At 43.3% G+C, this 26,990-nt stretch overlaps 1 protein-coding gene across 1 annotated transcript; it reads right to left on the reverse strand.

Annotated features, from left to right (window-relative positions):
• Positions 1-9,589: 9,589 nt before the first annotated feature.
• On the reverse strand, positions 9,590-14,425 carry LOC126998254 (pre-rRNA 2'-O-ribose RNA methyltransferase FTSJ3-like). The gene is made up of 3 exons (XM_050859736.1): positions 14,251-14,425; positions 11,429-11,724; positions 9,590-9,631 (listed from the first exon to the last, which is right to left on the reverse strand). The coding sequence occupies exons 1-3, from the start codon at positions 14,423-14,425 to the stop codon at positions 9,590-9,592; spliced, it is 513 nt and encodes a 170-aa protein (XP_050715693.1).
• Between the last annotated feature and the right edge of the window lie 12,565 nt (positions 14,426-26,990).

The following is a 26,990-nucleotide window of genomic DNA, read 5'->3' on the forward strand; positions in this document are numbered from 1 at the left end:
CATCCTAACTTAACATGCCAAGTTTGTTGGGGGGGAAGAGGGGGTTGGTATAGATAGTTAAGGCATATTTGCCCTTTTTTTATTCTTTATTTATTTTTATTTGTTTATTTATTTTTATTGGGGGGGATGCTAGGCATGCCAGACTGTGGACACTTTTACAAGTACTTTATGTCAAGACTATATGGGAATAGGTAGGTTTCGTGAGAATGGTAAAGTAATTAAGATTAAAATAGTATATTTATAGCTTTGGTCAAACAGATTATGGTGATATAATGTTACATTGGAATGTACTCAAGATAATGAAATTAAGGTTAACGCTTTTATTTTTTTGTTACATATTCACATATCCATGATTCAAGTAACTTGCAAACTAACCTAACCTCGTCAAATGGGTATTTTTGTATACAAACACAACCACAGAGTTTCCAAACAGGACATACTTTTTCCTACTGCTCCATGTGAATAGCATCATCATGACCATTTCTGCTGCAACCCCCACTCCCTCAACAATCTAACATAACTAAACCAACTCCTGCTAAACCTGTCCAACCTAGCACGTCCTAACCTAACATGGTAGGTCCCCAAGTTTGTTAGGGTGGAAAGGGGGTTAGTATAAGAGAGTCAAGTCATATTTACCTGTTATTTTATTTATTCCTTATTTAGAATTTTTTTGTTTTTGGGGGGGGTTGGGCATGCCAGACTCTCAACACTTTTACAAGTATTTTATGTAAAGACTATATCGGAATAGGTAGATTTGATGAGAATGGTAAAGTAAGATTAAAATATTATTTTGATAGCATTGGTCAAACAGTTTCTGGTGATATAATGTTAGGTTAAAAGTACTCAAAAGAATGGAATTAAGATTAATGCTTTGAATTTTTTTGTATAGCTGTATTGTGTAATATCATCCTACTTAGAGAAAAGCATTTTAGAAAAGTAGGTAATGAAAAGTAGTATTTATGGCCATGTTCATAACAACTAAAAAGTTAATGTCTTATGATGGATGTCAATAAAATACTGGTACTGATTTAGCTTTCCATCACAGCATGTATTAAATGTTATTGGAGAAGTTATGGGAAATAAAAAGCATGCCATAGTGAAACAATTAAGAAACTTGCTGCACATTTATACCCTGACAGTGCCTTCCCTGGAAGTGGACCCCGTACGCAGGATGACTGTGAGAGGCGTTGGTACAACGTACAACAAAAATCAAAGCCTTGCATTGCCAAGTGCAAGAATGAGCAGCGGCAGACTGGTAATTTTTTTTAGTTGTTATGTCTTTAAATGTAAAACATATATTAGTTAGTTTTTTATGTGCTCACAGAATGCAGCTATACTGTCCACAATGCCTTTATTTCAGCTTAAACTTAATAAGTTCATAGCAGTGAACTGCATATTTGATATAGAATTTTTTTTAATGTTCATCTGTCAATGACTATCAATCTATCTAAATACCTTGGTTGTCTTCCCCCAGTGAAGGGTTTTAGCCAAGACAGGCACACACTTACTCACACACTCACACTCATGTACACCACTCTCTCAGCTGCACAGCCCTGAGGGAGTAAAAAGGCCCTCACTGTATGGGGATTAGCTGCACAGTTCAGGCAGGAACTTCCACCAAGGCCTCACAGCATACACTGGTTTACCCCTGCCCCATCATAACAATGACATTTTCCCCAGCACCTGAGTGCCCCACACATGTGGCACCACAGATATGCAGGCGCCTGCCTATATAACTATGACATTAACTGTGGTAGATGAACTGGTGTATGACATCATAGGCTGCTCGTCTCATGTATTTGAAGGGGTACCAGAGCCATTCAGCATTGACATGATGTGCTAGGGATAGGACAGCAGCAACAGTCAAGCAGCAGTGAAATATTGACTGGCCTGTATGTTTTTGGCAAAAACTTTTTTTTTTTTTTTTTTTACAACAAAGGAGGCAGCTCAAGGGCACACAAAAAAAGAAAACAATAATAAAAAAAGCCCGCAACTCGCTGCTTCTAAAAAGATACAAAAGAGGTGGCCGAAAGGAAGATCATATACGGGAGGAGAGGTGTCCTGATACCCTCCTCTTGAAAGAGTTTAAGTCGTAGGCAGGAGGAAATACAGATGAAGGAAGATTGTTCCAGAGTTTACCAGCGTGAGGGATGAAAGAGTGAAGATGCTGGTTAACTCTTGCATAAGGGGTTTGGACAGTATAGGGATGAGCATGAGTAGAAAGTCGAGTGCAGCGGGGCCGCGGGAGGGGGGGAGGCATGCAGTTAGCAAGTTCAGAAGAGCAGTCAGCGTGGAAATATCGATAGAAGATAGAAAGAGAGGCAACATGGCGGCGGAATTTAAGAGGTAGAAGACTATCAGTATGAGGAGGAGAGCTGATGAGACGAAGAGCCTTAGCCTCCACTCTGTCTAGAAGAGCTGTGTGAGTGGAGCCCCCCCACACGAGATGCATACTCCATACGAGGGCGGACAAGGCCCCTGTATATGGACAGCAACTGTGCAGGGGAGAAGAACTGGCGGAGACGGTACAGAACGCCCAGCCTCGAGGAAGCTGATTTAGTAAGAGATGAGATATGAAGTTTCCAGTTGAGATTTTGAGTTAAGGATAGACCGAGGATGTTTAGTGTTGAGGAAGGTGATAGCTGGGTGTTGTCAAAGAATAGGGGATAATTGTTTGGAAGATTGTGTCGAGTGGATAGGTGGAGAAACTGTGTTTTTGAGGCGTTGAAGGACACCAGGTTCTTCTTGCCCCAATCGGAAATAATAGTAAGGTCTGAGGCTAAGCGTTCTGCAGCCTCCAGCCTTGAGTCGTTAAGTTCCTGAAGGGTGGGTCTTCTATTAAAAGAAGTTGAGTAATGCAGAGTGGAATCTGTTGTTCATCAATGAACAACAGAAAAAGAGTGGGAGATAGGACAGAACCCTGTGGGACACCACTGTTAATAGATTTAAGGGAAGAACAGTGACCGTCTACCACGGCAGAAATAGAACGGTCAGAAAGGAAACTGGAGATAAAGGTACAGAGAGAAGGATAGAAGCCATAGGAGGGTAGTTTAGAAAGCAAAGATTTGTGCCAGACCCTATCAAAAGCTTTTGATATGTCCAGCGCAATAGCAAAAGTTTCACCGAAACGGCTAAGAGAGGATGACCAAGGGTCAGTTAAGAAGGCTAGGAGATCACCAGTAGAACGCCCCTTGCGGAACCCATACTGGCGATCAGATAGAAGGTCAGAAGTGGAAAGGTGCTTTTGAATCTTCCGGTTAAGGATTGATTCAAAAGCTTTGGATAGACAAGAAAGTAAAGCTATAGGACGGTAGTTTGAGGGATTGGAGCGGTCACCCTTCTTAGGTACAGGCTGTATGAAGGCATACTTCCAGCAAGAAGGAAAGGTAGATGTTGACAGGCAGAGGCGAAAGAGTTTGACCAGGCAGGGTGACAGCACGGAGGCACAGTTTTTAAGGACAATAGGAGGCACTCCATCAGGTCCATAAGCCTTCTGAGGATTGAGGCCAGAGAGGGCATAAAAAACATCATTTTGAAGAATCTTTATAACAGGCATAAAGGAGTCAGAGGGGGGATGAGTAGGAGGAATATGCCCAGAATCGTCCAGAGTGGAGTTTTTAGAAAAAGTTTGAGAGAAGAGTTCAGCCTTAGAGATAGATGAGACGGCAGTGTTGCCATTCGGACTGAGGAGTGGAAGGAAAGATGAAGGTGAAGTTGGAGGAGATGTTTTTGGCTAGATGCCAGAAGTCACGGGAAGAGTTAGAGAAAGCAAGGTTTTGACATTTTCTATTAATGAAAGAATTTTTGGTTAGTCGGAGAATAGATTTGGCACGATTTCGGGCAGAAATGTAAAGTTCATAATTAGCATTAGTTTGAAGGCTCTGGTACCTTTTGTGAGCTACCTCTCTATCATTGACAGCGCGAGAACAAGCGTGATTAAACCAAGACTTTTTAGCGTGAGGAGTAGAGAAAGAACAAGGAATGTATGCCTCCATTCCAGAGACAATCACCTCTGTGATGCGCTGAGCACACACAGAGGGGTCTCTATCCTGGAAGCAATAATCATTCCACGGGAAATCGGAAAAGTACATCCTCAGGTCGTCCCACCGAGCTGAAGCAAAATGCCAGAAGCATCGCCTCTTCGGTGGGTCCAGAGGGTGTACAGGAGCAATAGGACAGGATGTAGAAATAAGATTGTGATCGGAGGAGCCCAACAGAGAGAACAGTTTGACAGAATAAGCAGAAGGGTTTGAGGTAAGGAAGAGGTCTAGAATGTTGGGCCGGTCTCCAAGACGGTCGGGAATACGTGTAGGGTGCTGGACCAACTGCTCTAGGTCATTGAGGATAGCAAAGTTGTAGGCTTGTTCACCAGGATGGTCAGTGAAAGAGGATGAAAGCCAAAGCTGGTGGTGAACATTGAAATCTCCTAGGATGGAGATTTCAGCGAAGGGAGAGTGGGTCAAGATGTGCTCCACTTTAGAATTCAAATAGTCAAAGAATTTTACATAGTTGGTAGAGTTAGGTGAGAGATAAACAGCACAGATGTATTTAGTAATAGAATGACAATGAAGTCTTAGCCAGATGGTGGAAAATTCAGAAGAGTCAAGGTCGTGGGCACGAGAGCAAGTGATGTCGTTGCGCACGTAGGCGCAACATCCAGCTTTGGATTGAAATTTAGGATAGAGATAGTAGGAGGGAACAGAGTAGAGATTGCTGTCAGTAGCCTCAGAAACCTGTGTTTCGGTAAGGAAGAGAAGGTGAGGTTTAGAGGAGGAGAGATGATGTTCCACAGAATGAAAATTAGAGCGAAGACCGCGAATGTTGCAGAAATTGAGAAGAAAGAGGTTCGAGGAGTTATCAAGACACCTCTCGGGTCGGCAGCCAGAAGGGGAGTCCTCCCCTTAAATTCATATTCTTTGTAGATACACACTTTATCAGTATTGCTAGAGACCATCCCAGCACATTGTTCATTACTTGTGGAAAAGATACCATTAGCTGCTCCGGCAACAGCCACTGCTTCAATATCTGCTGGCCCTATGACACCAGCCACTACTTCATCATCTGCTGGCCCAATGACACCTGCCACTGCTTCATCATCTGCTGGCCCTATGACACCAGCCACTGTTTCATCATCTGCTGGCCCAATGATACCTGCCACTGCAAGGGATGACAATGAAGCTGCTCCACCACAGTCACCACCTACTTCATCGGAGTTAAGAGATGCCTTTCAAAGGGCAGCAGCATAATTTTTTGATGCTGGGGCTGAATATTACTGCCTCAAGGCTATGATTTTCACTTTTTTTTTTATTACTGAGGAGGTTAGGGTGGAAGGGGTGAAAAATAATCTCTGCTGTTTTTTGACAGAAATGGTTAGCAAATTCATTCAAAGCACAAAATTTACCAGAAAAAAAATTGTGTGCCATTGTGAGGGGGTTCACTTGAGATTGGGCTCCAATACGCCTCCGTGGTCTAGTGGTCAGCATGCCTGGCTTCTACGTGGGCCCGGGTTCGAATCCCGGCCCGGGCAGTCGGCGTGCAGCTCACCCAGCTGATCATCCTCCCTCTCGGGCTGGTTGATAAATGACTACCTGGGGAAACTGTGGTAACCCGGATGTCACACTGGCCCTGTGTCCCGGGGTAATGGGCTCCCTCCCACCACAGGCTCAAGGGCCAATGTTACGGAGATGAGCATTAGCTTATAACACCTTTAGGCACCGATCATATTTGCATTTTATGTAGTCTGTGATGCAGGCAGGATATTCATTAGCACCTAATTAGACTCATGCTGCTCTCCAGTGCTCTCTGATGAACTCACAATCAAAGATGTAGTATACCTATATGGTAGCATTGAGTAATCTTAGGTCACTTGGTAAAGTGTTCACCTAAGTCCGACCCAAGCTGACAACATAAACCTAAGCGTGTTTGCAAGCTGAGTGTTTAGAATATTGGCATAATAATAAAAGATGCTGAAAACTGGATTCCACTACTTTATTGAATATATGAATAATTATATACTGAATTTGTAATGGAGCCAAGATAAAAAAGCTATGTTTTCAGCGGTCATACCATGATCTCATGAAAATAATTAGGTTGACATATATAATTAATTACTACGTATTTTGGTATGATGACCATTGCACGTTAATACCATAGCTTTGCTAGCATTGAGTAATCTTAGGTCACTTGGTAAAGTGTTCACATAAGTCCGACCCAAACTGACAACATAAACCTAAGCATGTTTGCAAGCTGAGTGCTTAGAATATTGGCATAATAATAAAAGATGCTGAAAACTAGATTCCACTAATAGAGTAATTATATACTGAATTTGTAATGGAGCCAAGATAAAAAAGCTATGTTTTTCAGTGGTCATACCATGATCTCATGAAAATAAATAGGTTGACATATAAAATTAATTACTACGTATTTTGTTATGATGACTATTGCACATTAATACCATAGCTTCGAATCCAATGATGAATATCTTCAAGCAAGACACAAATAGCAACAGATTGGTCACCAATTCACTCAGTAAACACAATACTCCAGAAAAGTATACACTGAATTCACAATAAAGTTGTTTTTCCACTTGGAACTTTGTAAACAGAAACCAAGTAACCTCGTTTTACTTCACTTATAAGTCATGATGTTCACGATGTGGTCACCTCGACCTTTCGTTCCTCCTCCCTCACACTGGCAGACGTCTCTAACAAGCTTTTTTACCACCATTATCTCAATACGAATAACCGGCAGGAGTAATTTGTTTTCTAACTTGATTTTAAAGCAACAATAATTATAAATCATATTCTAAATTACATTTTAATGCAATTTTAATGTCATCTTTTTCATTTGCATGTGTGTACCTTTCTGCTACAAATAAAAGTTTTTTTCCCATGTTTTGTTTTCCTTAACTCAAATATTTCACATTTTAATCAATAACAAAGGCATCAAACACTAATTGTATGTTCAAGCTGTTTTTTTTTTTCTGTTGACATAAACTACATCGTTTTCCTTTGGTGCCATTATTTTCACATGGGTGCAGTCGGTTAAGATTCGTTTTAGGTCCGTGCCAGTATCTCATTACCTACCTTATGAAACCTCAGTATCTCTTCATATATCTTTTCTACAAACCTTCAACAGTCATGGAAACGCTTTGAAAATCCAATTCAAGGACTTTTTTTTTACTCTTGAAAATAGGGGATAATGTTTACGAAAGCGTGTCGCCTCCTCTGCTGGCCGCGGCGACGTTGCAGCGGGTGTTGCGAGAAATACCTCCTCGCTGAAATAAGTTACATATAAGGGGGGGGTCCCTGGTTAGAAGGGGGGGTCGAGGGGGGCGCAGCCCCCCCGTTAGTAGGTCGTAAAGTTCGGTTGGAGTAGTTTAAATATGCTCCCCGACCCTAAGCCCTCTGCGAGCTATTTTGCAGCTGCGGCGGCTGCAGCGTCGCCGCGGCCAGCAGAGGAGGCGACGCGCTTTTGTAAACCTTACCTTACCTCACGGAACCTTATGGAAATACTGGACGCAGGCCTACTAGGCCTCTATATCCAGATCCTCTGTGTCGTCACTGTTTAAACTTACACTACGGTGGTGGGCACTGGTGGTTATTAATTTCTCCTCCCAATTGTACTTGATTGGTTGATCCGCCCAAAACTTGTCCAATCGCTTTTCAAAGGATGCTATGCTCACTGCCTCTATGACATCATTAGGAAGACTATTCCAGGCGTCCACAACTCTGCAGCTGAAAAACATTTGCCTCTTCTGAGTCCTAGATCTAGTCTTACTAAGTTTCAAGTTGTTTCCTCGTGTTGGTCCTGTGTGCCTCTCCAAATGTATGGTTACCTCCTCATCATATTTTCCATTGAGGATTTTATATACCTCAATCATATCCCCCCTTGCTCGTCTGTATGCCATTGTTGGCATATCTAGCTGTTTCAGACGATCTTCATATGAAAGATTTTTCATCCCTGGTACCAACTTAGAGGCTCTCCTCAAAACATTTTCAACTGTGCAGATGTCCTTCTTCTTGAAGGGAGACCAAACAGATTGTGCATATTCCAGATGAGGTCTTACCATGGACTTGAAGAGACATCTAAAAGTAGTAACATCCAGAGCAGCAAATGTACGTCGTATTAGCCCCATTACCTGATTGGCTCTGTTGACTTTTTCGGACATGTGACCTTCAAATGACAAAAGTTCGTCAGTAGTAATTCCCAGGTCTTTCTCTCGCAACCTTCTTAACCTCTTGTCTACCTGGCCCTTCCCCTCCGAGATAGTATGATGTGTCCCTTGTAGCTCGATGCCTGCTGTGTATTTTGAGGTGTATGCACTTCTCCGGATGAAAAGGCAGCAGATTATCTTCCGACCACTTCATGAGGTGTTCTAGGTCTTCCTGCAGTAAGCACTGGTCCTGTAGTGATGCGATCCTCCTGTACACTTTTGTGTCATCCGCAAATAGATAAAGACTTGATTTGACGGTCGTTGGCAGGTCATTAATATATAGGGCAAAAAGGACTGGTCCCAGCACACTGCCTTGTGGAACTCCACTTACTACTTTACTCCATTTAGAATATACTCCCTTTAAGTGAACTCTCTGCTTTCTCTCTTTTAGAAAACCTGATATCCATTGGTATATGCTTCCTGTTATCCCATAGTTTGCTACCTTATCCCCTATTTTCAAGAGTAAAATAAAAGTCCTTCAATTGGATTTTCAAAGCGTTTCCATGACTGTTGAAGGTTTGTAGAAAAGATATATGAAGAGATACTGAGGTTTCATAAAGTAGACTATGAGATACTGGCACGGACCTAATACGAATCTTTACCGGTGCAGTCTATCACTCCCACAACACCGGCAAGTTGGTAGAATTCTGCTTGCTTTTCACGGATCTCCACTCTATCAAGGGGAGACTGGATAAGCCTCCCGACTACCTACGGGTCACTGAGGGCGGACAGAGTTTCCGCAATCATCCTGCTTACACTACTCTGGCTTACCCCAAACTCATCACTTGAACACTGCAGCATTTTTCCTGTAGCCAAGTATCTTTAAGTCAAAATCACTTTCAACCCCGGGGTGAGGGAATGCTCCCTTTGAACTGGATCTTGTAGCTCTCTTCTCACCAAATCAGTCACATACTCCATTCCTGCACGGTCTAATATGTATGTCTTGACAAGTTCACCATCGTTATACAGTTCCAAAGCGTCCTATCAAACTCTAAATTGCGGAGGCAGGCTGGGCGAGGAAGTCCGGTGGCCATGTTGATATGGGTCTGGGTCTGGGATTCACTATTAACTTTACTATTAAGTGTTTAGAAGTCCTCGCCAGCACTCCCAAGTTAATACCAAAGTTAATAGTAGGTATTAGGCTAATAGTTGTTGAGGATACACTTTGAGAGTGAAGTTAATACTAAAGTCGAAAGTTAATACCAAGTTTAGTATTAATAGTTGTCGAGGATACGGGCCCTGGCCTGAAGGGAAGGGACACAGAAGGTTAGTTAGCTTATGTAGGGTACTAGCTCCTGAGAAAGTTATACAGTACCATAAGTCTTCTGGCCTGAAGGGAAGGGACACAGAAGGTTAGTTAGCTTATGTAGGGTACTAGCTCCTGAGAAAGTTATACAGTACCATAAGTCTTCTGGCCTGAAGGGAAGGGACACAGAAGGTTAGTTAGCTTATGTAGGTACTAGCTCCTGAGAAAGTTATACAGTACCATAAGTCTTCTGGCCTGAAGGGAAGGGACACAGAAGGTTAGTTAGCTTATGTAGGGTACTAGCTCCTGAGAAAGTTATACAGTACCATAAGTCTTCTGGCCTGAAGGAAAGGGACACAGAAGGTTAGTTAGCTTATGTAGGGTACTAGCTCCTGAGAAAGTTATACAGTACCATAAGTCTTCTGGCCTGAAGGGAAGGGACACAGAAGGTTAGTTAGCTTATGTAGGGTACTAGCTCCTGAGAAAGTTATACAGTACCATAAGTCTTCTGGCCTGAAGGGAAGGGACACAGAAGGTTAGTTAGCTTATGTAGGGTACTAGCTCCTGAGAAAGTTATACAGTACCATAAGTCTTCTGGCCTGAAGGGAAGGGACACAGAAGGTTAGTTAGCTTATGTAGGGTACTAGCTTCTGAGAAAGTTATACAGTACCATAAGTCTTCTGGCCTGAAGGGAAGGGACACAGAAGGTTAGTTAGCTTATGTAGGGTACTAGCTCCTGAGAAAGTTATACAGTACCATAAGTCTTCTCCTTCAGTAAATCTAATCTTTATGAATGTGAGACTTTGATCCGTATCCTCAAACACTTACACACCTACATTTGATAAGGCTTTCATAGAGGTTGTGAGTATTTGGTATGGCTTTTGTAGAGGTTGTGGGTATTTGGTAAGAATCTGTAGAGGTTGTGAGTATTTCCATTGGTTGCTTCATAAGGCTAGTGATAGTTTGACAAGGCTTTCATAGAGGTTGTGGTGTTGGTATTGCCATGGGTAGTAGTTTTATGAGCCTAGTGATAGTTTGACAAGGCTTTCATAGAGGTTGTGGTGTTGGTATTGCCATGGGTAGTGTTATGAGCTGATAGTTTGATAAGGCTTTCATAGAGGTTGTGGTGTTAGTATTGCCATGGGTAGTAGTGTTATGAGCCTAGTGACAAGGCTTTCATAGAGGTTGTGGTGTTAGTATTGCCATGGGTAGTAGTGTTATGAGCCTAGTGATAGTTTGACAAGGCTTTCATAGAGGTTGTGGTGTTCGTATTGCCATGGGTAGTTTTATGTGCCTAGTGATAGTTTGACAAGGCTTTCATAGAGGTTGTGGTGCTGGTATTGCCATGGGTAGTGTTATGAGCCTAGTGATAGTTTGACAAGGCTTTCATAGAGGTTGTGGTGTTGGTATTGCCATGGGTAGTGTTATGAGCCTAGTGATAGTTTGACAAGGCTTTCATAGAGGTTGTGGTGTTGGTATTGCCATGGGTAGTGTTATGAGCCTAGTGATAGTTTGACAAGGCTTTCATAGAGGTTGTGGTGTTGGTATTGCCATGGGTAGTTTCATGAGCCTAGTGATAGTTTGACAAGGCTTTCATAGAGGTTGTGATGTTGGTATTGCCATGGGTAGTTTTATGAGCCTAGTGATAGTTTGACAAGGCTTTCATAGAGGTTGTGGTGTTAGTATTGCCATGGGTAGTTTTATGAGCCTAGTGATAGTTTGACAAGGCTTCTGCACTGTCTCAATGTGAAAAACACTGCCTAGTCTCCCTTATGGCCTTGGTAAATATTGGTCGCGAGTCAAAAGTGTCTGAGAATATGAAGCTTTTATTCACAGTCACTCAACACACACTCACCACAACAGCCACCAATCTTAGCAAGCCTTTTTGTGGACTGATATATTGTTGCCCCTGAGCTAATTCCTTTGATACATAAATAAACAAATAAATGAATAATATCACCACTCACCAGCGCGACATCATGAAGCACCAGGTCAGCCTTCCATGTCTTGAGCGTGGACTTCAGTTCCTGGCGCACCTTCTCTGTGGTGATGTCGCCCACAATGGAGAGCGTCCCTGGTATGGGGTTGATGGGGAAGAGATCCACACCCGCGATGATGGACGACACCGGCATGTGCTTCTTGGCCACCTGCATCCACGAGCTAGGCGCCGCGCACAGGTCGATGCACACGCGAGACTTTTGTAGGAATTCATACTTGGTGTTGAGTTGGATGAGCTTGTACGCGGCGGACCTGGCTCGGAAACCTGTGGAGAGCGAGGTGGTGCTAGGAGTTGTTTCAGTGTATAGACTGGGATCCAAAACCTGTATAGTGCAAAAGTGCGTGAATGTTTTTTTTCAATTATTACCCACCAACAGAGTAAAAAAAATATATATCGTTACATTAATACCATATTGAGTGCAAGCTGTTAACTTTGTATATACAGTAAACCCTGGATATAACGGACCCCCTCATAATGGATTTTGGACATAACGGACATGGTCAGAAATCCACGGGGATCAACCGACCAAGAATAGTTTTTGAACCACTCGCTCCCGGTAACTATAACAGTGTCTGCCGGTCCTGTATCTGTTGTGCTATCCTTGGGTTAGTGTAGTCTGCTGGCCCTGTATCTGTTGTCCTATCCTTGGGTTAGTGTAGTCTGCTGGCCCTGTATCTGTTGTCCTATCCTTGGGTTAGTGTAGTCTGCTGGCCCTGTATCTGTTGTCCTATCCTTGGGTTAGTGTAGTCTGCTGGCCCTGTATCAACAGGGCCAGCAGACGTCAACAGAAAAAGGCCCATTCTTGTTGAAGTTGAATCCAGGGAAGCTCGTGACGGTGTCCTGAGGAAAGCATCTAAGTTAAAGGAAGGAGGAGCAGCATATCAGAGAATCTACATCAAGAAGGATGTCCACCCCAGCGTCTGTAACGACTGGAAGAGTTTAAGGGAGGCAGAAAACTTGGAGAAGAACCGGCCAGAGAACGTTGGGTGTGCGATTAGATTAGACCCGAGAGAAAGAAAATTATATCGTGACGATGTAGTTATTGATGGCTGGAATGCTTCGTATTTTTAAGTAGACCACAAATGTACGACTTGAAAATTTAATCATGGAATATTAATGGAGTTAGTACAAAATTAGAAAAGATCTGTGTAAGTAACTTTTTATATCAATATGATGTGATTGGATTTAACGAGATAAAGACGAACTCCCGCATCTCCCTCCCTGGGTACGTGTCCTACAAGAGCAGTGTCAGTGGGGGCGGGTGGCGGGGCGGCACGGTAGTGCTGGTCCGCCGTGCGCTGCACCCCGCGGTGCTGGCGGTGGATACCAGTGCTGCTGATCAGGTGTGGCTGCGCCTTCATTGCCTGCCGGGCGTGCTGTTGGGATTTGTGTACGTGCCGCCCCCTGACTCGCCATACTTCAGCCCAACACAGTTTGGTGCTATGCAGGAAAGGATCAAGTCTGCCAGGCCGGGTACTAAGTTTGTGATCATGGGCGACATGAATACCAGGTTCGGTGAGAGTGTGCGTGCCCTGCCCTGGACACTCAATGCTCCCAACGCACACCTGTACACCTACCCACACATCCCTGATCCTATAAGGAATGCCAACGATAACACGAGGACTCTCGCCACTCTATGCTCAGACGAGAAACTCATTGTTATCAATAATCTCAAGACACCCACGCAATACTTCCCGAGTAAATTGACTTTCAAGAAAACAACAGAGTGGAAATCTGAGTTGGACGTATGTATTGCTTCAACCTGTGTGGTTCAGTATTTGAGTGAGTTTTGTGTGTGGCAAGACATATCCTTACCGTCTGACCACGCTCCTATATCTGTGTCTGTGTCTCCCCCGAGTGTCAACGTTACGGACCTGTGTGTCTGCGCGCAGCACCTGGGTGACCACGCTACAATGTACACTACATCAAATAATGCCTTGGTTAACCGACCTACGAAATTTTGTGATTTAAATGTTGAAGAATTTCATACCGTGCTCACCCAGCGTGATGTGCCTGTGTTGAGTGCTGATGGCCATGTTGACAGATATGCCGATGAAATCGCGAACACGCTATACAAATGCAGTAAAACAAGTTATAATGATAATCATGGTAATGTTGTGGATGCAATGACAAACAGATGGGACAGACTGCTCCGTGATAATGACGATAAGCGTGTATGGCAAGCTATTGACTGGAGAGGAGAATACAGAAACACCAATGATAACAACAGGTGTCCAGATGATGAAGAGTTTAAATTATTTTTTGAAGAGTTGTTAAACCCCCCTGATGTGACTGATCTTGATGTTGATGCTTTCACCACTCCTGTGACAATTCCTATTTTAGACAGTGAAATATCAGTGGTTGAGGTGGAACACAGCATAAATAAACTCAAAGTAGACAAGGCGAGCGGCCCGGATGGTTTGTGTCCAGGGATTTTTAAAGTGTTACCGATGCAGTGGCTTTTATCAATCACTACTTTATTCAACACTATTTTTATCTCAGGCAGTTACCCGTCATCGTGGCGTCTGGCAAGACTATTTACAATTCTCAAGCGTGGCGACCCACTACTCCCGAGTAATTATCGCGGCATTAATGTGATGAACATAATTGCAAAAATATATGACATGGTGCTGTGTAACCGATTGATGCAATGGTTTTCCCCGTATAGAGAGCAGGCTGGCACCCAGCCCAAGCGAGGATGCATTGAACACATTGTGACGTTAAGAATATTGCTTGACATTGCTAGAAGAAAGAAATTTCCGTTATTTGTGACATTTGTAGATTTCTCACAGGCGTACGACCGTGTCCCGCGTGCTACACTGATGGGCGTGTTACGGCGTCTGGGGTGTGGTGCGGTAATGCTGGCTGCTCTGGTCGCCATGTACCGCGTCACCCACAGCGTCCTTGGCGCGGCTGTCCTCACCGCCACCTTGGGTGTGCGCCAGGGCTCCCCCACCTCTTGCATTTTATTTGTTTTGTTTATTAATGATTTGGTCAAGCTATTAAAAGAGAATTGCGGGCGGGACGGGTTTCTGTTGTGGCTGCACACGTTGGTGCTGATGGATGACACTGTCTTGCTCTCCACGTCAAGGGAAACCATGCGCCATAAGCTTTCCATACTCTGTCAGTATTGCAGTGATTATGGTATGAAAGTAAATGTTAAGAAAACAAAGTTTTTTGCTGTTAACGTGAATTATGATGAGCGCGGGACGTTACGTGTGGGCGACATGTCAGTGGAATGGTGTGACCGCTATACATACTTGGGAAGTGTATTCACCAGCGACGGGTCCGTCTCATCAGCTATTGCTGCTCACGCACAGACGCGAATGTGCCATATTTTAAAGTTCGCCTCATTTGTAAAGAAGAACAACGATACCCCGTTTTATGTAAAGAGACGAGTGTTTGATGCCGCGCTGATGTCGACCGTACTCTATGGGTGTGAGTTGTGGTTGAATGGTGATCTAAAGCCAGTTGTAAAACTGTATAACTGGGGTATCAAGCAACTATTGGGTGTGCGTATGACAACCTGCAATGACCTATGTTATTTAGAACTAGGACTGCCGCCCCTACGAGCCCTTGTTATTGGTAGACAACGTAAATTTTTCCGGTGCATGTGGAGGGAGCGGTGAGAAATAAATGACGACCCATGGTCACACGCAGTAAGACTCATGATGGAAGCCAATGTACCAACAGGCAGGTTTATTTCTGATCTTATTTCTCAAGAAATAGATGATGTTGGTGAGGCGATTAGTGCCCTAAAAGAATCTGTTGCAGCATCTAATTCTTCTAGAAGAACGACATATGTATATATCCCTAAATCCTGATTTTACTGTCCACAACTTATATTTGACACGAAAGTTTTTTAATGAATTACATAGAACATCGTTTACAAAGTTACGTGTGTGCGGGCATGATTTAGCTATGGAGACTGGTCGGTGGAATAGGCGAGGCAGGGGGCGCCTTCCCCTGGAAGAGCGGCTTTGCCCGTGTGAGGAGGTGCAGACTGAACTACACGTGGTGGAGTCTTGCGCCCTCACACAGCCATTGCGAGAACACCACCACTTTGCAACATGGCAGGAGCTTATGACAAAAGATGCACATGTCGCAGCAAGAATTGTTCATTTCTTACTTACTACATATCATTGATATTGTCTTCCTGAACACTGGAGTCATGGTCGTTTGTATGTTGTCAATACGCCATTGAAACTGTCTTTCGTTTATTGTCTTAGTTCTGTAAGTCTGTCTTTTTAGTCAGGTAAATCTTATGTCATTGTTCTATCGCATAGTTCTGTTTGTGTACCAAATGTCATGCCTTTAGTCAGGCTTTTATTTGTTCTGCTTTTAACTTTTATTTGCTCTGTTTTAACGTTCCTTTGCTTTAGGTTTTTCTTTTTTAGATTTTCTTATCTTAGAGCGTTTTCTTAACATGTCCAGGCTATTAACATTTTAGTATATTTATTTTAGAGAATTCGTCATCTTTTAGGGTTCCTCTGTTTTTTCGTTTTTATCATAGTGTATTTTATAAATTTCTAGATATAAGTAGTTTCATATAATTATCAAAATTTGTAAAGTTTTAATTTTTTAAAACTATTTTTACGCCAGTAACGACACCAGAGCTGTGTATATTTTAGTGATTATATAAAGATTTTACGGAAGTGCTGAATGTGGACTACAAATTAGAAATGTGGTTATATTAACGAAATTAACATTCTCAAATAACTTCCGATTTATGTATGATGTTTTGGTTTTATGTACATTTGTGGTCAATAAATATCTATCTATCTATCTATCTGTTGTCCTATCCTTGGGTTAGTGTAGTCTGCTGGCCCTGTATCTGTTGTCCTATCCTTGGGTTAGTGTAGTCTGCTGGCCCTGTATCTGTTGTCCTATCCTTGGGTTAGTGTAGTCTGCTGGCCCTGTATCTGTTGTCCTATCCTTGGGTTAGTGTAGTCTGCTGGCCCTGTATCTGTTGTCCTATCCTTGGGTTAGTGTAGTCTGCTGGCCCTGTATCTGTTGTCCTATCCTTGGGTTAGTGTAGTCTGCTGGCCCTGTATCTGTTGTCCTATCCTTGGGTTAGTGTAGTCTGCTGGCCCTGTATCTGTTGTCCTATCCTTGGGTTAGTGTAGTCTGCTGGCCCTGTATCTCTTGTCCTATCCTTGGGTTAGTGTAGTCTGCTGGCCCTGTATCTCTTGTCCTATCCTTGGGTTAGTGTAGTCTGCCTCAGCCCACCTCATGAACCACTCACTCCTGGTAAGTATAATAGAGTCTGCTGGGCACCTGCTGGCCCTCATCCCTGTATCTGTTTTTTTTTTTTTTTTTTTTTTAACAACAAAGGAGGCAGCTCAAGGGCACACACACACAAAAAAAACAATAATAAAAAAAAGCCCGCTACTCGCTGCTCCTAAAAAAGAAACAAAAGAGGTGGCCGACAGGAAGATCAAATACGGGAGGAGAGGTGTCCTGATACCCTCCTCTTGAAAGCGTTCAAGTCGTAGAGTTTACCAACGTGAGGGATGAAAGAGTGAAGATGCTGGTTAACTCTTGCATAAGGGGTTTGGACAGTATAGGGATGAACATGAGTAGAAAGTCGAGTGCAGCGGGCCGCGGGAGGGAGGCATGCAGTTAGCAAGTTCAGAAGAGCAGTCAGCGTGGAAATATCGATAGAAGATAGAAAGAGAGGCAACATTGCGGCGGAATTTAAGAGGTAGAAGACTATCAGTATGAGGAGGAGAGTTGATGAGACGAAGAGCCTTAGCCTCCACTCTGTCCAGAAGAGCTGTGTGAGTGGAGCCCCCCCACACATGAGATGCATACTCCATACGAGGGCGGACAAGGCCCCTGTATATGGACAGCAACTGTGCAGGGGAGAAGAACTGGCGGAGATGGTACAGAACGCCCAGCCTCGAGGAAGCTGATTTAGTAAGAGATGAGATATGAAATTTCCAGTTGAGATTTTGAGTTAAGGATAGACCGAGGATGTTTAGTGTTGAGGAAGGTGATAGCTGGGTGTTGTCAAAGAATAGGGGATAGTTGTTTGGAAGATTGTGTCGAGTGGATAGGTGGAGAAACTGTGTTTTTGAGGCGTTGAAGGACACCAGGTTCTTCTTGCCCCAATCGGAAGTAATAGTAAGGTCTGAGGCTAAGCGTTCTGCAGCCTCCAGCCTTGAGTCGTTAAGTTCCTGAAGGGTGGGTCTTCTATTAAAAGAAGTTGAGTAATGCAGAGTGGAATCATTGGCGTAGGAATGGATAGGACAGTTCGTTTTGGAAAGAAGATCATCAATGAACAACAGAAAAAGAGTGGGAGATAGGACAGAACCCTGTGGGACACCCTGTTGTCCTATCCTTGGGCTAATGTAGTTTTTTTCAGCCCACCTCATGAAATAGTTTCCTCCTTGTGGTTTACATTTAAGTGAAGAACGTATTTATACCACAAGATAGTCTTATGCATCAATCCAGGACGTCAATATAATGGAAAATGGCCAAGTGTTTGTTAGTGCCGGTACTGACACAGCCTATGGGGGTCGAGGGGGCTAAGCCCCAGTTAAGCATGTGTGGGGCTCGGAAATACTACGCAGCCCGGGACGGGTATGGCAGCGGCAGGCAATGCCGGTGTTACAAGAAATACCTCCTCGCAGAAATAAGTCGCTGTGCTGTTTACCATGAGTGGTGGGATACACGGCAGGAAAACATTAGTTTGCCTGGTTTTGTTCTAGTTTGTCCACTTGTAATCATTGTGAGCAGCGAGTGAAATGTACAAAACTGTAAGCAATTTAAACATCTCTCTCCGAAAGTTATTTTGCGACGTAGCTGCGGCATTGAAAAGTCAATCATTTAATGATTTGTGACAGAAACAGTTATCAGATTTTTTTTCATAACACCCCAAAAACTACCCTCTCCCCTAAAAAAAAAAAAAAAAGTTCGTCTACCAATGCGAGATTGGCACAATTTTACCTATACCCATAACAATACAGCCCCCCGCTGGGCCCCACTGCCAACCTGGCAGCCCCAGTGCCCCGCAGTCCACGGCCAAGTGTGTTGTGCGGCTATACAGACAACGTGCACACAACATACACAATAAAAAAAACTATATACAGGTAACTCTCGATTTACGTGAGTTTGGTTTACGCATTTTTGAAATAACGTTCTCTCTCTCTCTCCCCACTGAATGAAGTGAATATTTATTTTTCAATAGAAACCTACCTCTTGTTGGACCTTCAAGAGTCATGGAAATGCTTTACTCTTGAAAATGGGGGATAATGTTTACGAAAGCGCGTTGCCTCCTCTGGTGCTGGCTGTGGTGACGGTGGTGCCGTCGCCGCAGCCGCAAAATAGTTTGCAGTTTTTTTTTTTAGGTTAGGTAAGGTTAGGTTATATTCATGCTCCATGATAAAATTCGCGGTATTTGCATATAAATAACAAGTTTGCTCTGGTGACGGCCGCGGCGCAGCCGGTGTTGCGAGAAATACCTCCTCGCAGAAATAAGTCGCATACGCATGTAGGGGGGATCCAGGGGGGGCACAGCCCCCCCGTTAGCAGGTCGTAACGTTTGGTTGGAGTAGTTTAAATATGCTCCCTCACTCTACATACGTGTACGTGTACATAAGCCCTCTACAAGCTATTTTACGGCCACGGCGACAGCACCACCGTCGCCGTGGCCAGCACCAGAGGAGGTGACGCGCTTTTGTAAACATTATCCCCTATTTTCAGGAGTAAGGTATTATTCTAGTGTTTGCCCATACTCACCCCTTGCAACCATAATTGGCTAGGGGGCCATTGCGACTTCAGGAAATGTGGTGGTAAACATGAAATGCGTCGCAAATGCATAGTTTTTGAGCTATGGGGGTTGAAAAATACCCTAGATGTAGGGAAATTCCTTACAATTACTTAGATGTAGGGGAATTTCATACATTCCAGGTTTTTTACAACGTAGTACGGAAACCACGCAATTTCACTCACTCTCCATACCAAAGGGGGGTTTGAAGGGGGTGAAGCCCCCCGTTACAGTATTAAGGTCATAATGAAGCATCTAAACGGTAAATAATTTACATCATAGGAATCTTGCAACCGTCATATACGACTATGTATTCACTTACTGGTAGCATGTACGAACGCGTGAAGCAGGTTTGGTATCATGTACAAACGCGTGAAGCAGGTTCGAACGCAGGTTATTTGTGTTCAATGTCCCTCACTTAGCTGTTAGGTCGTAAAGTTTGGTTAGGATACATTAAGAAGGGGAGGGGTCCAGGGGGGGGGCACATCCCCCCCTTGGTTAGCAGGGGGGTCGAGGGGGGCAAGGCCCCCCCATTAGCAGGTCGTAAAGTTTGGTTGGAGTAGTTTAAATATGCTCCCCCACCCAAATACCCCAACTTCCCGCGGGTCCCCCAAGATCGTTGGGGGAAGGGGATTAATTCGGCTTCTTGACTTTTAAGTACTTCCGCCTTCATATTATGGTTGAGAGACATGTATTTTGTTTTTAACTATGTTATATATAGAGGCGTATTATTGTATTCTGGAGGCGCGGAGTCAATTTTTTTTTTTTTTTTTTACAAAGGAGACAGCTCAAGGGCACAAAAAAGAGGAAACAATAATAAAAAAAGCCCGCTACTCGCTGCTCCTGAAAAAGAATCAAAAGAGGTGGCTGAAAGAGAGGTCAATTTTGGGAGGAGAGGTGTCCTGATACCCTTTTCTTGGAAGAGTTCAAGTCATAGGCAGGAGGAAATACAGATGAAGGAAGATTTTTCCAGAGTTTACCAGCGTGAGGGATGAAAGAGTGAAGATGCTGGTTAACTCTTGCATAAGGGGTTTGGACAGTATAGGGATGAGCATGAGTAGAAAGTCGTGTGCAGCGGGGCCGCGGGAGGGGGGGAGGCATGCAGTTAGCAAGTTCAGAAGAGCAGTCAGCGTGGAAATATCGATAGAAGATAGAAAGAGAGGCAACATCGTGAAGGAATTTAAGAGGTAGAAGACTATCAGTAGGAGGAGGAGAGCTGATGAGACAAAGAGCCTTAGACTCCACTCTGTCCAGAAGAGCTGTGTGAGTGGAGCCCCCCCACGTGAGATGCATACTCCACACGAGGGCGGACAAGGCCCCTGTGTATGGATAGCAACTGTACGGGGGAAAAGAACTGGTGGAGATGATACAGAACGCCCAACCTCGAGGAAGCTGATTTAGTGAGAGAGGAGATGTGAAGTTTCCAGTTGAGATTTTGAGTTAAGGATAGACCGAGGATGTTTAGTGTTGAAGATGGTGATACCTGAGTGTTGTCGAAGAATAGGGGATAGGTGTTTGGAAGATTGTGTCAAGTTGATAGGTGGAGAAATTGAGTTTTTGAGGCATTGAAGGACACAAGGTTCCTTCTGCCCCAATCGGATATGATAGCAAGGTCTGAGGTTAAGCGTTCTGCAGCCTCCAGTCTGGAGTCGTGTACTTCCTATTGTGATGGTCTTCTATTGAAAGAAGTTGAATAATGCAGAGTGGAGTCGTCGTGGGAATACGAACCCGTGAAGCAGATTCAAAATGCAGTCAGTAAGGATCAACGTGTTCAAACAGCTCGGGTAGGAGGTTCGAGAGCCTTCACTTGCTCTAGAACCCGCAGTACTGTTTAAGGTGTGGCATTGGATGGATCACTGCTAGCCGGTGGTTTTGCTTGTGTCAGTGATAAACAATGAAGATACACTGTGTTTGCTGCCACGGACTCTACTTGGAGGACAGAAACCATGCAATGAGATGACAACCTACTAGAGAGAGAGGGCATGAGTGTGGTGTAGGCAGTTTATGTGAGCGCAGATGGCCTCCGGCGCCACGCCAGATGGTGGGGTGAGCATCGTTTGGTGGGTTCACTACGCTTCCCTCCCAAAACAAGCTTGGGGATCCAGTGAGTGCGTGGTTTCCGTGTGGGAAACACTAAATTTGTTGCAAACGCTCATTTAAGTAGTGGTGTGAGGAAAAATCCCTAAATTTAGGGAGTTTCCCTAGATCTAGGGAGTTTTTACCCCCACCACTAAAAAATTCGCAATTGCGACGGATTTTGTGTCCCCCACCTGAAACCCCGTGTTCCTACCAGGTCCCCAGGCTTGTATGGGGGGGAGGGGGGAGTATGGGCAAACACTAGAATTTTACCAAGAGTAAAAAAAAGGGTAATTATTGAGAATCACTACGCGCCTCCAAAATACGATATTACGCCTCCGTATTATAGTTAAGGGAGGAAATACATGTCCCTTAACCATAATAAGAAGGCAGAAAAACTTAAAAGTAAAGAAAAAGTGGTAAAGGTAGTGAAAAAGCATATTATACATATGTGTGCTGTGTTTTGGTGGCGGCCATTGGGAAGTGAGCAGTGTTGCCAACGATCTGGTTAGCGATGGTACGCTTAGTTAGCAATTAGCCCACGCATGTGAGGCCAGGTCCACCACACGTGTTTATTTTTTTTTTAGAACACGCAGCTTTACCTAATACTATACCCGGCCCAAACCTTCACAAAAGCCTTTGGGTAAAGGTGTGTGTTCTAAAAAAAAAATAACCACGCGTGGTGGACCTGGTCTCACATGCGTGGGCTAATGGCTAACTAAATGTACCATCGCTAACCGGATCGTTGGCAACACTGCTCACTTCCCAATGGCCGCCATCATAACACATCGCACGTATGTATGTCTTTTCACTACCTTTACCACTTTTTGTTTACTTTTAAGTTTTTCCGCCTTCATATTATAGTTAAGGGACATGTATTTCGTCCCTTAAGTATAATATGGAGGCGTATCGTATTGGAGGCGCGATTACCATAATTACCGCTCCTGATGAGGTTTCATGTCCTACTCCGCCGCTGATGCAGTGCTCTACGAGGGCCGTCAACAATTTCAACGTTAGCCTCAATAATAGTCTTCAGTGCACTTATTCTCAAACATTGTAGTGAGTGAGTGAGTGTCTTAATTTCTTTTACGAATAATATCACATATAACAACTAGTTCAGTGTTCATGTCCGCTATTTTCATTATAGTATCACAATTAAATATTCGACAGTTATTTCCAGCACACTGAACATTCATCATACACAATTTATCTTTGAGTACAGACACCAATTAATAGCCATGATCGGTCATGTTACGAATTCTCTCAATTTCAGTCTGGAGAACTACACAACACTGGTCATTCGCTGAGTGGCTGATTTCAGGCTTCTTGTACCTCACACAATTTATGCATTTCTTCTCAGCCATGGTGCACTCCTGTGATTTATGATTGCCAGCGCATTTGAAACAATTTGGGGCGTCTCCACTGGTCTTGGCAGTACAGTTGGCCTCAAGATGGCCGTATCTCTGACAGTGATAGCATATAATTGCATGGTATCTGTCTCTCACTGTGTATATTCCCCATTCTAATTTTAGCTTGTCGTGATTCTTGAGAATCAGCTCTCTCACAGTTGGGTCACACCTCAATATGTAGTGCATCGTGCCGCCAGCCGCAGGCTTGCTAAAAACAGCTCAATCTTATCCAAAAAAAAGTCCTTGAATTGGGTTTTGAAAGCATTTTCATGACTGTTGAAGGTTTGAAAAATGATATATGAAGAGATAATGATGTTTCATAAAGTAGATAATGAGATACAGGACGGTACTAAAACGAACCTTTACCTGACAATCTGATGCGTCACACTCTCCTTCTCCTTCTGCCTCCCACCGCTCAGGACAACAACAGCCTCACAGTGCATGTTCCAGTCTAGTCCAGTCCAATCCAGTAGTAGGTGTGGGATTGCCTTTGTAACGCCTCCCACTTTTTTCTTATTCTTGATTCTTGATTTTTGTTGACTGGCTTTGTTGATTCTTCTTCTTCTTTTGACCTGTAACGCTTTGTATCGCTTCTTAGGTCCTCCTCTCCTTCCTCCCTTCTTCTTATTCACACACCTTCCTTTTCAGTGTTATGTTATTTCCTAATCTGAAATAAAGCCACTTATCAACACTTATTCAGACATTTGTGCCCTTTTTTCCCAGCACTGTGCGAGGAACACCTTTGCCAACTTTACCATTCTTCTTTCTGTTTCCTTTTTGTCTCCACACAGCCCCAACACCGTGCTGCTTCCTCTTGTGGAGTGTGTTAGGGGCCTCCACAGCCACGTCAGTGTAGCGGGTGTTGTCAGTTCGTCGTTCTGTCATCGGCACTGAGGAAGGTGTGAGGGTCAGGAGGGAGGGCAGGTCGGAATGTTAATAAAGACAATAGGCGACACACACACACACACACACACACACATGCGGGGCTTTGTTTACACCAGCCCACACTCTTGCTCTTGCTGTACAGGTGACCCGTTGGAGAGTCAGGCCTTCGTATCGGCACACCCTGTAAAAATAAAAAACACAAGCAGTATCCATTACAAATCTTCCAATTCCCTATTTCTTGCACACCACATCTTTTCCAGAAAACTCTTCATGGCTTCTGTAATTCTATCATTTGCTTCATCACTCAGTCCCAGCAGCAGCAGCATCCATTCCCTCTCATATTAAACAAATTCAAGCAAAAATTTGTAGATTGGTAGACACATAGACAGATAGATAGATAGATATAGATAGAGGTTGATAGATAGGTAGATAGATAGATAGATAGATAGATAGATAGAGATAGAGAGGTAGATATAGATAGGTATAGATAGATAGATATAGATAGATAGATATAGATAGAGAGGTAGATAGATAGGTAGATAGATAGATAGATATAGATAGAGAGATAGATAGATAGGTAGATAGATAGATAGATAAATAGATAGATTTACGTAACATTGCTTAGGATCGGGAGAGGACTTAATTGGCACCTTGGATGTAACTTAACACTGGCACTGACCACCCCTACCCCTTACCCACCCACAAACCCGACCCCAACCTCCTCCTCACCCCACCTCCCCCACCCCCACCCCTCAACCTTTTCCCCACCTCCTTCCCACCCCAAACCCTCCCCAACGTCTTCCCCACCCCCAACCTCGACTCCAATCCCCGCGACATAGTAAAGCCATAGCCATAGATTTTTGTTGTCTAGAGTGCGCGGCAAAATGCTGAAGTGACGCTGCTTAGGCTGCTGGTACGGCGGCCATGTTGCTATGGCTTTACTATGTCGCGGGGATTGGAGTGGAGGTTGGGGGTGGGGAAGACGTTGGGGAGGGTTTGGGAAGAAGGAGGTGGGGAAAAGGTTGAGGGGTGGGGTGGGGGAGGTGAAATGAGGATGGGGTGAGGAGGAGGTTGTGGGGTCGGTGTTAATGGGTGGGTGGGTAATGGGTAGGGGTGGTCAGTGCCAGTGCTAAGTTACATCCAAGGTGCCAAGTCCTCTCCCGGTCCTAAGCAATGTTACGTAAATCTATCTATCTATCTATCTACCTATCTATCTACCTCTCTATCTATCTATCCATCTACCTCTCTATCTATATCTATCTATCTATCTACCTCTATCTCTATCTATCTATCTATCTACCTCTCTATCTATATCTATCTATCTATCTGTCTATGTGTCTACCAATCTACAAATTTTTTGCTTGCATTTGTTTAATATTATTGTTTATACAACCTTTCTTCATGTGGAAATAATAAAAGCACCATCTACACTTGCATGGTTTTCTTCGTCTTTTTCTTAAACACATCCTAGTGCCATCCCCATCTCGGTGATCAGAGAAACCTCCATGCATTGAGCCAGCATATCTTCATTCCTTCATCCCTGTACTGTCCAAATCCTTTATGCAAGAGTTAACCAGCATCTTCGTTCATTCATCCTTATACTGTCCAAATCCCTTATGCAAGAGTTAACCAGCATCTTTATTCCTTCATCGCTGTACTGTCCAAATCCTTTATGCAAGAGTTAACCAGCATCTTCGTTCATTCATCCCTATACTGTCCAAATTCCTTATACAAGTGTAAACCGGCATCTTCATTCCTTCATTTCTGTACTGTCCAAATCCTTTATGCAAGAGTTAACCAGCATCTTCATTCCTTCATCCTTATACTGTCCAAATTCCTTATACAAGTGTAAACCAGCATCTTCATTCCTTCATCCCTGTACTGTCCAAATCATTTATGCAAGAGTTAACCAGCATCTTCATTCCTTCATCCTTATACTGTCCAAATTCCTTATACAAGTGTAAACCAGCATCTTCATTCCTTTATCCCTATACTGTCCAAATCCCTTATACAAGAGTAAGCCAGCATCTTCGTTCATTCATCCCTATAGGTACCTACTGTCCAAATCCCTTATGCAAGAGTTAACCAGCGTCTTCATTAATTCTTTCATCCCCTTCACTGGTAAACTCTGGAGCAGCCAAGCTTCCTTCGTCTGTATTTCCACCTGCCTACAACTTGAGCTCTTTCAAGAGGAGAGTATCAAGACGCCTAGCTCTCCTCCCGAAATTGACCTCTTTTGAACAGTCTTCTGAATTTTGTTTAGCGGGCTTTTTTCATTATTATTATTACATTTTTTGCCCTCGAGCTGATTCCTTTACTGTAAAAAAATGTAGTGATGGGCGATACTCGTTTTTCTCTATTACTTTTGTGGTGAGTGATCGGTTACTTTCGATAACCTTAATTAGTAGAATATAGTGGTATACGGTAGAGTCGACTATAAGGTATAATGGTATCCTTTGTGTACTGTCTGTCTCTCTGTATGTATATATGTCTGAATGTGTGTGTGTGTGTGTGTGTGTGTGTGTGTAATTCACCACCACGGCCTGATCACGTGTTGGACTCGTCAGCAGGTACCCTCCCGACATGCTTGCAAGTCTGTGAGAAATGTTTCAGAAGCCTTTATGTCTTCCTTATTTTTACTGAGAGCTGGGCATCTAAGATTATCTTGAGAAGGACCCTGACACAGCAGACATCGAGACCACGCCATTATGGTATGCTGCTCCAACCATTTGCATGCAACTGGTTTCTGTAAAAAGGAATGAAAAGACAACTTCAGACTAAATAAGGTCACGCAACTACTTTTGTAAGTCGAAATATTATACCTCAAATAAACTTCTTTGACAATATCGGTCGTAAATATACAAAGTACCTCAAGATTTCATCACTGCTTGTATGGAGCAGTTCTTACCTGTGAAACTTCTTCCCTCCAAGACTATACTATGCTGTCATTTATACATTATTGACCAATATATCAGCATGCAATTGGTTTCTGCAAGTGGAGAGAAAAATTATATTAGACTAAATCAGGTCATACGACAACTATCACAGTTCGAAATAGATCCTTAAATAGCCTTCCATCACACAGTTAAACACTGAAATAGTACATTTGGGCTATGTAGCCAAACAGATATCAAAGTTTACTCTAACTAATGGATCTCAGGACTATCTCTGAGTGAGGTCATCAAATGTTACCCATACTTAATTTACTTTTATTTTCTTATTTAACAACATATAATTTTCGTTCTAGTGTCAATTTATAGGTACTTCAATGGTGCATAACTTTTATTTATAAGGATTGTTCAGTATTCAAGTCCATATACATGTTTCTGGAAGGATTATATCAATTATCATATTTTTTCCAGACCATTTTCTTGCATAAATGAGTTATA

This window comes from Eriocheir sinensis, chromosome 13 (assembly GCF_024679095.1).
Source record: "Eriocheir sinensis breed Jianghai 21 chromosome 13, ASM2467909v1, whole genome shotgun sequence".
NCBI classification, from domain to species: domain Eukaryota; kingdom Metazoa; phylum Arthropoda; class Malacostraca; order Decapoda; family Varunidae; genus Eriocheir; species Eriocheir sinensis.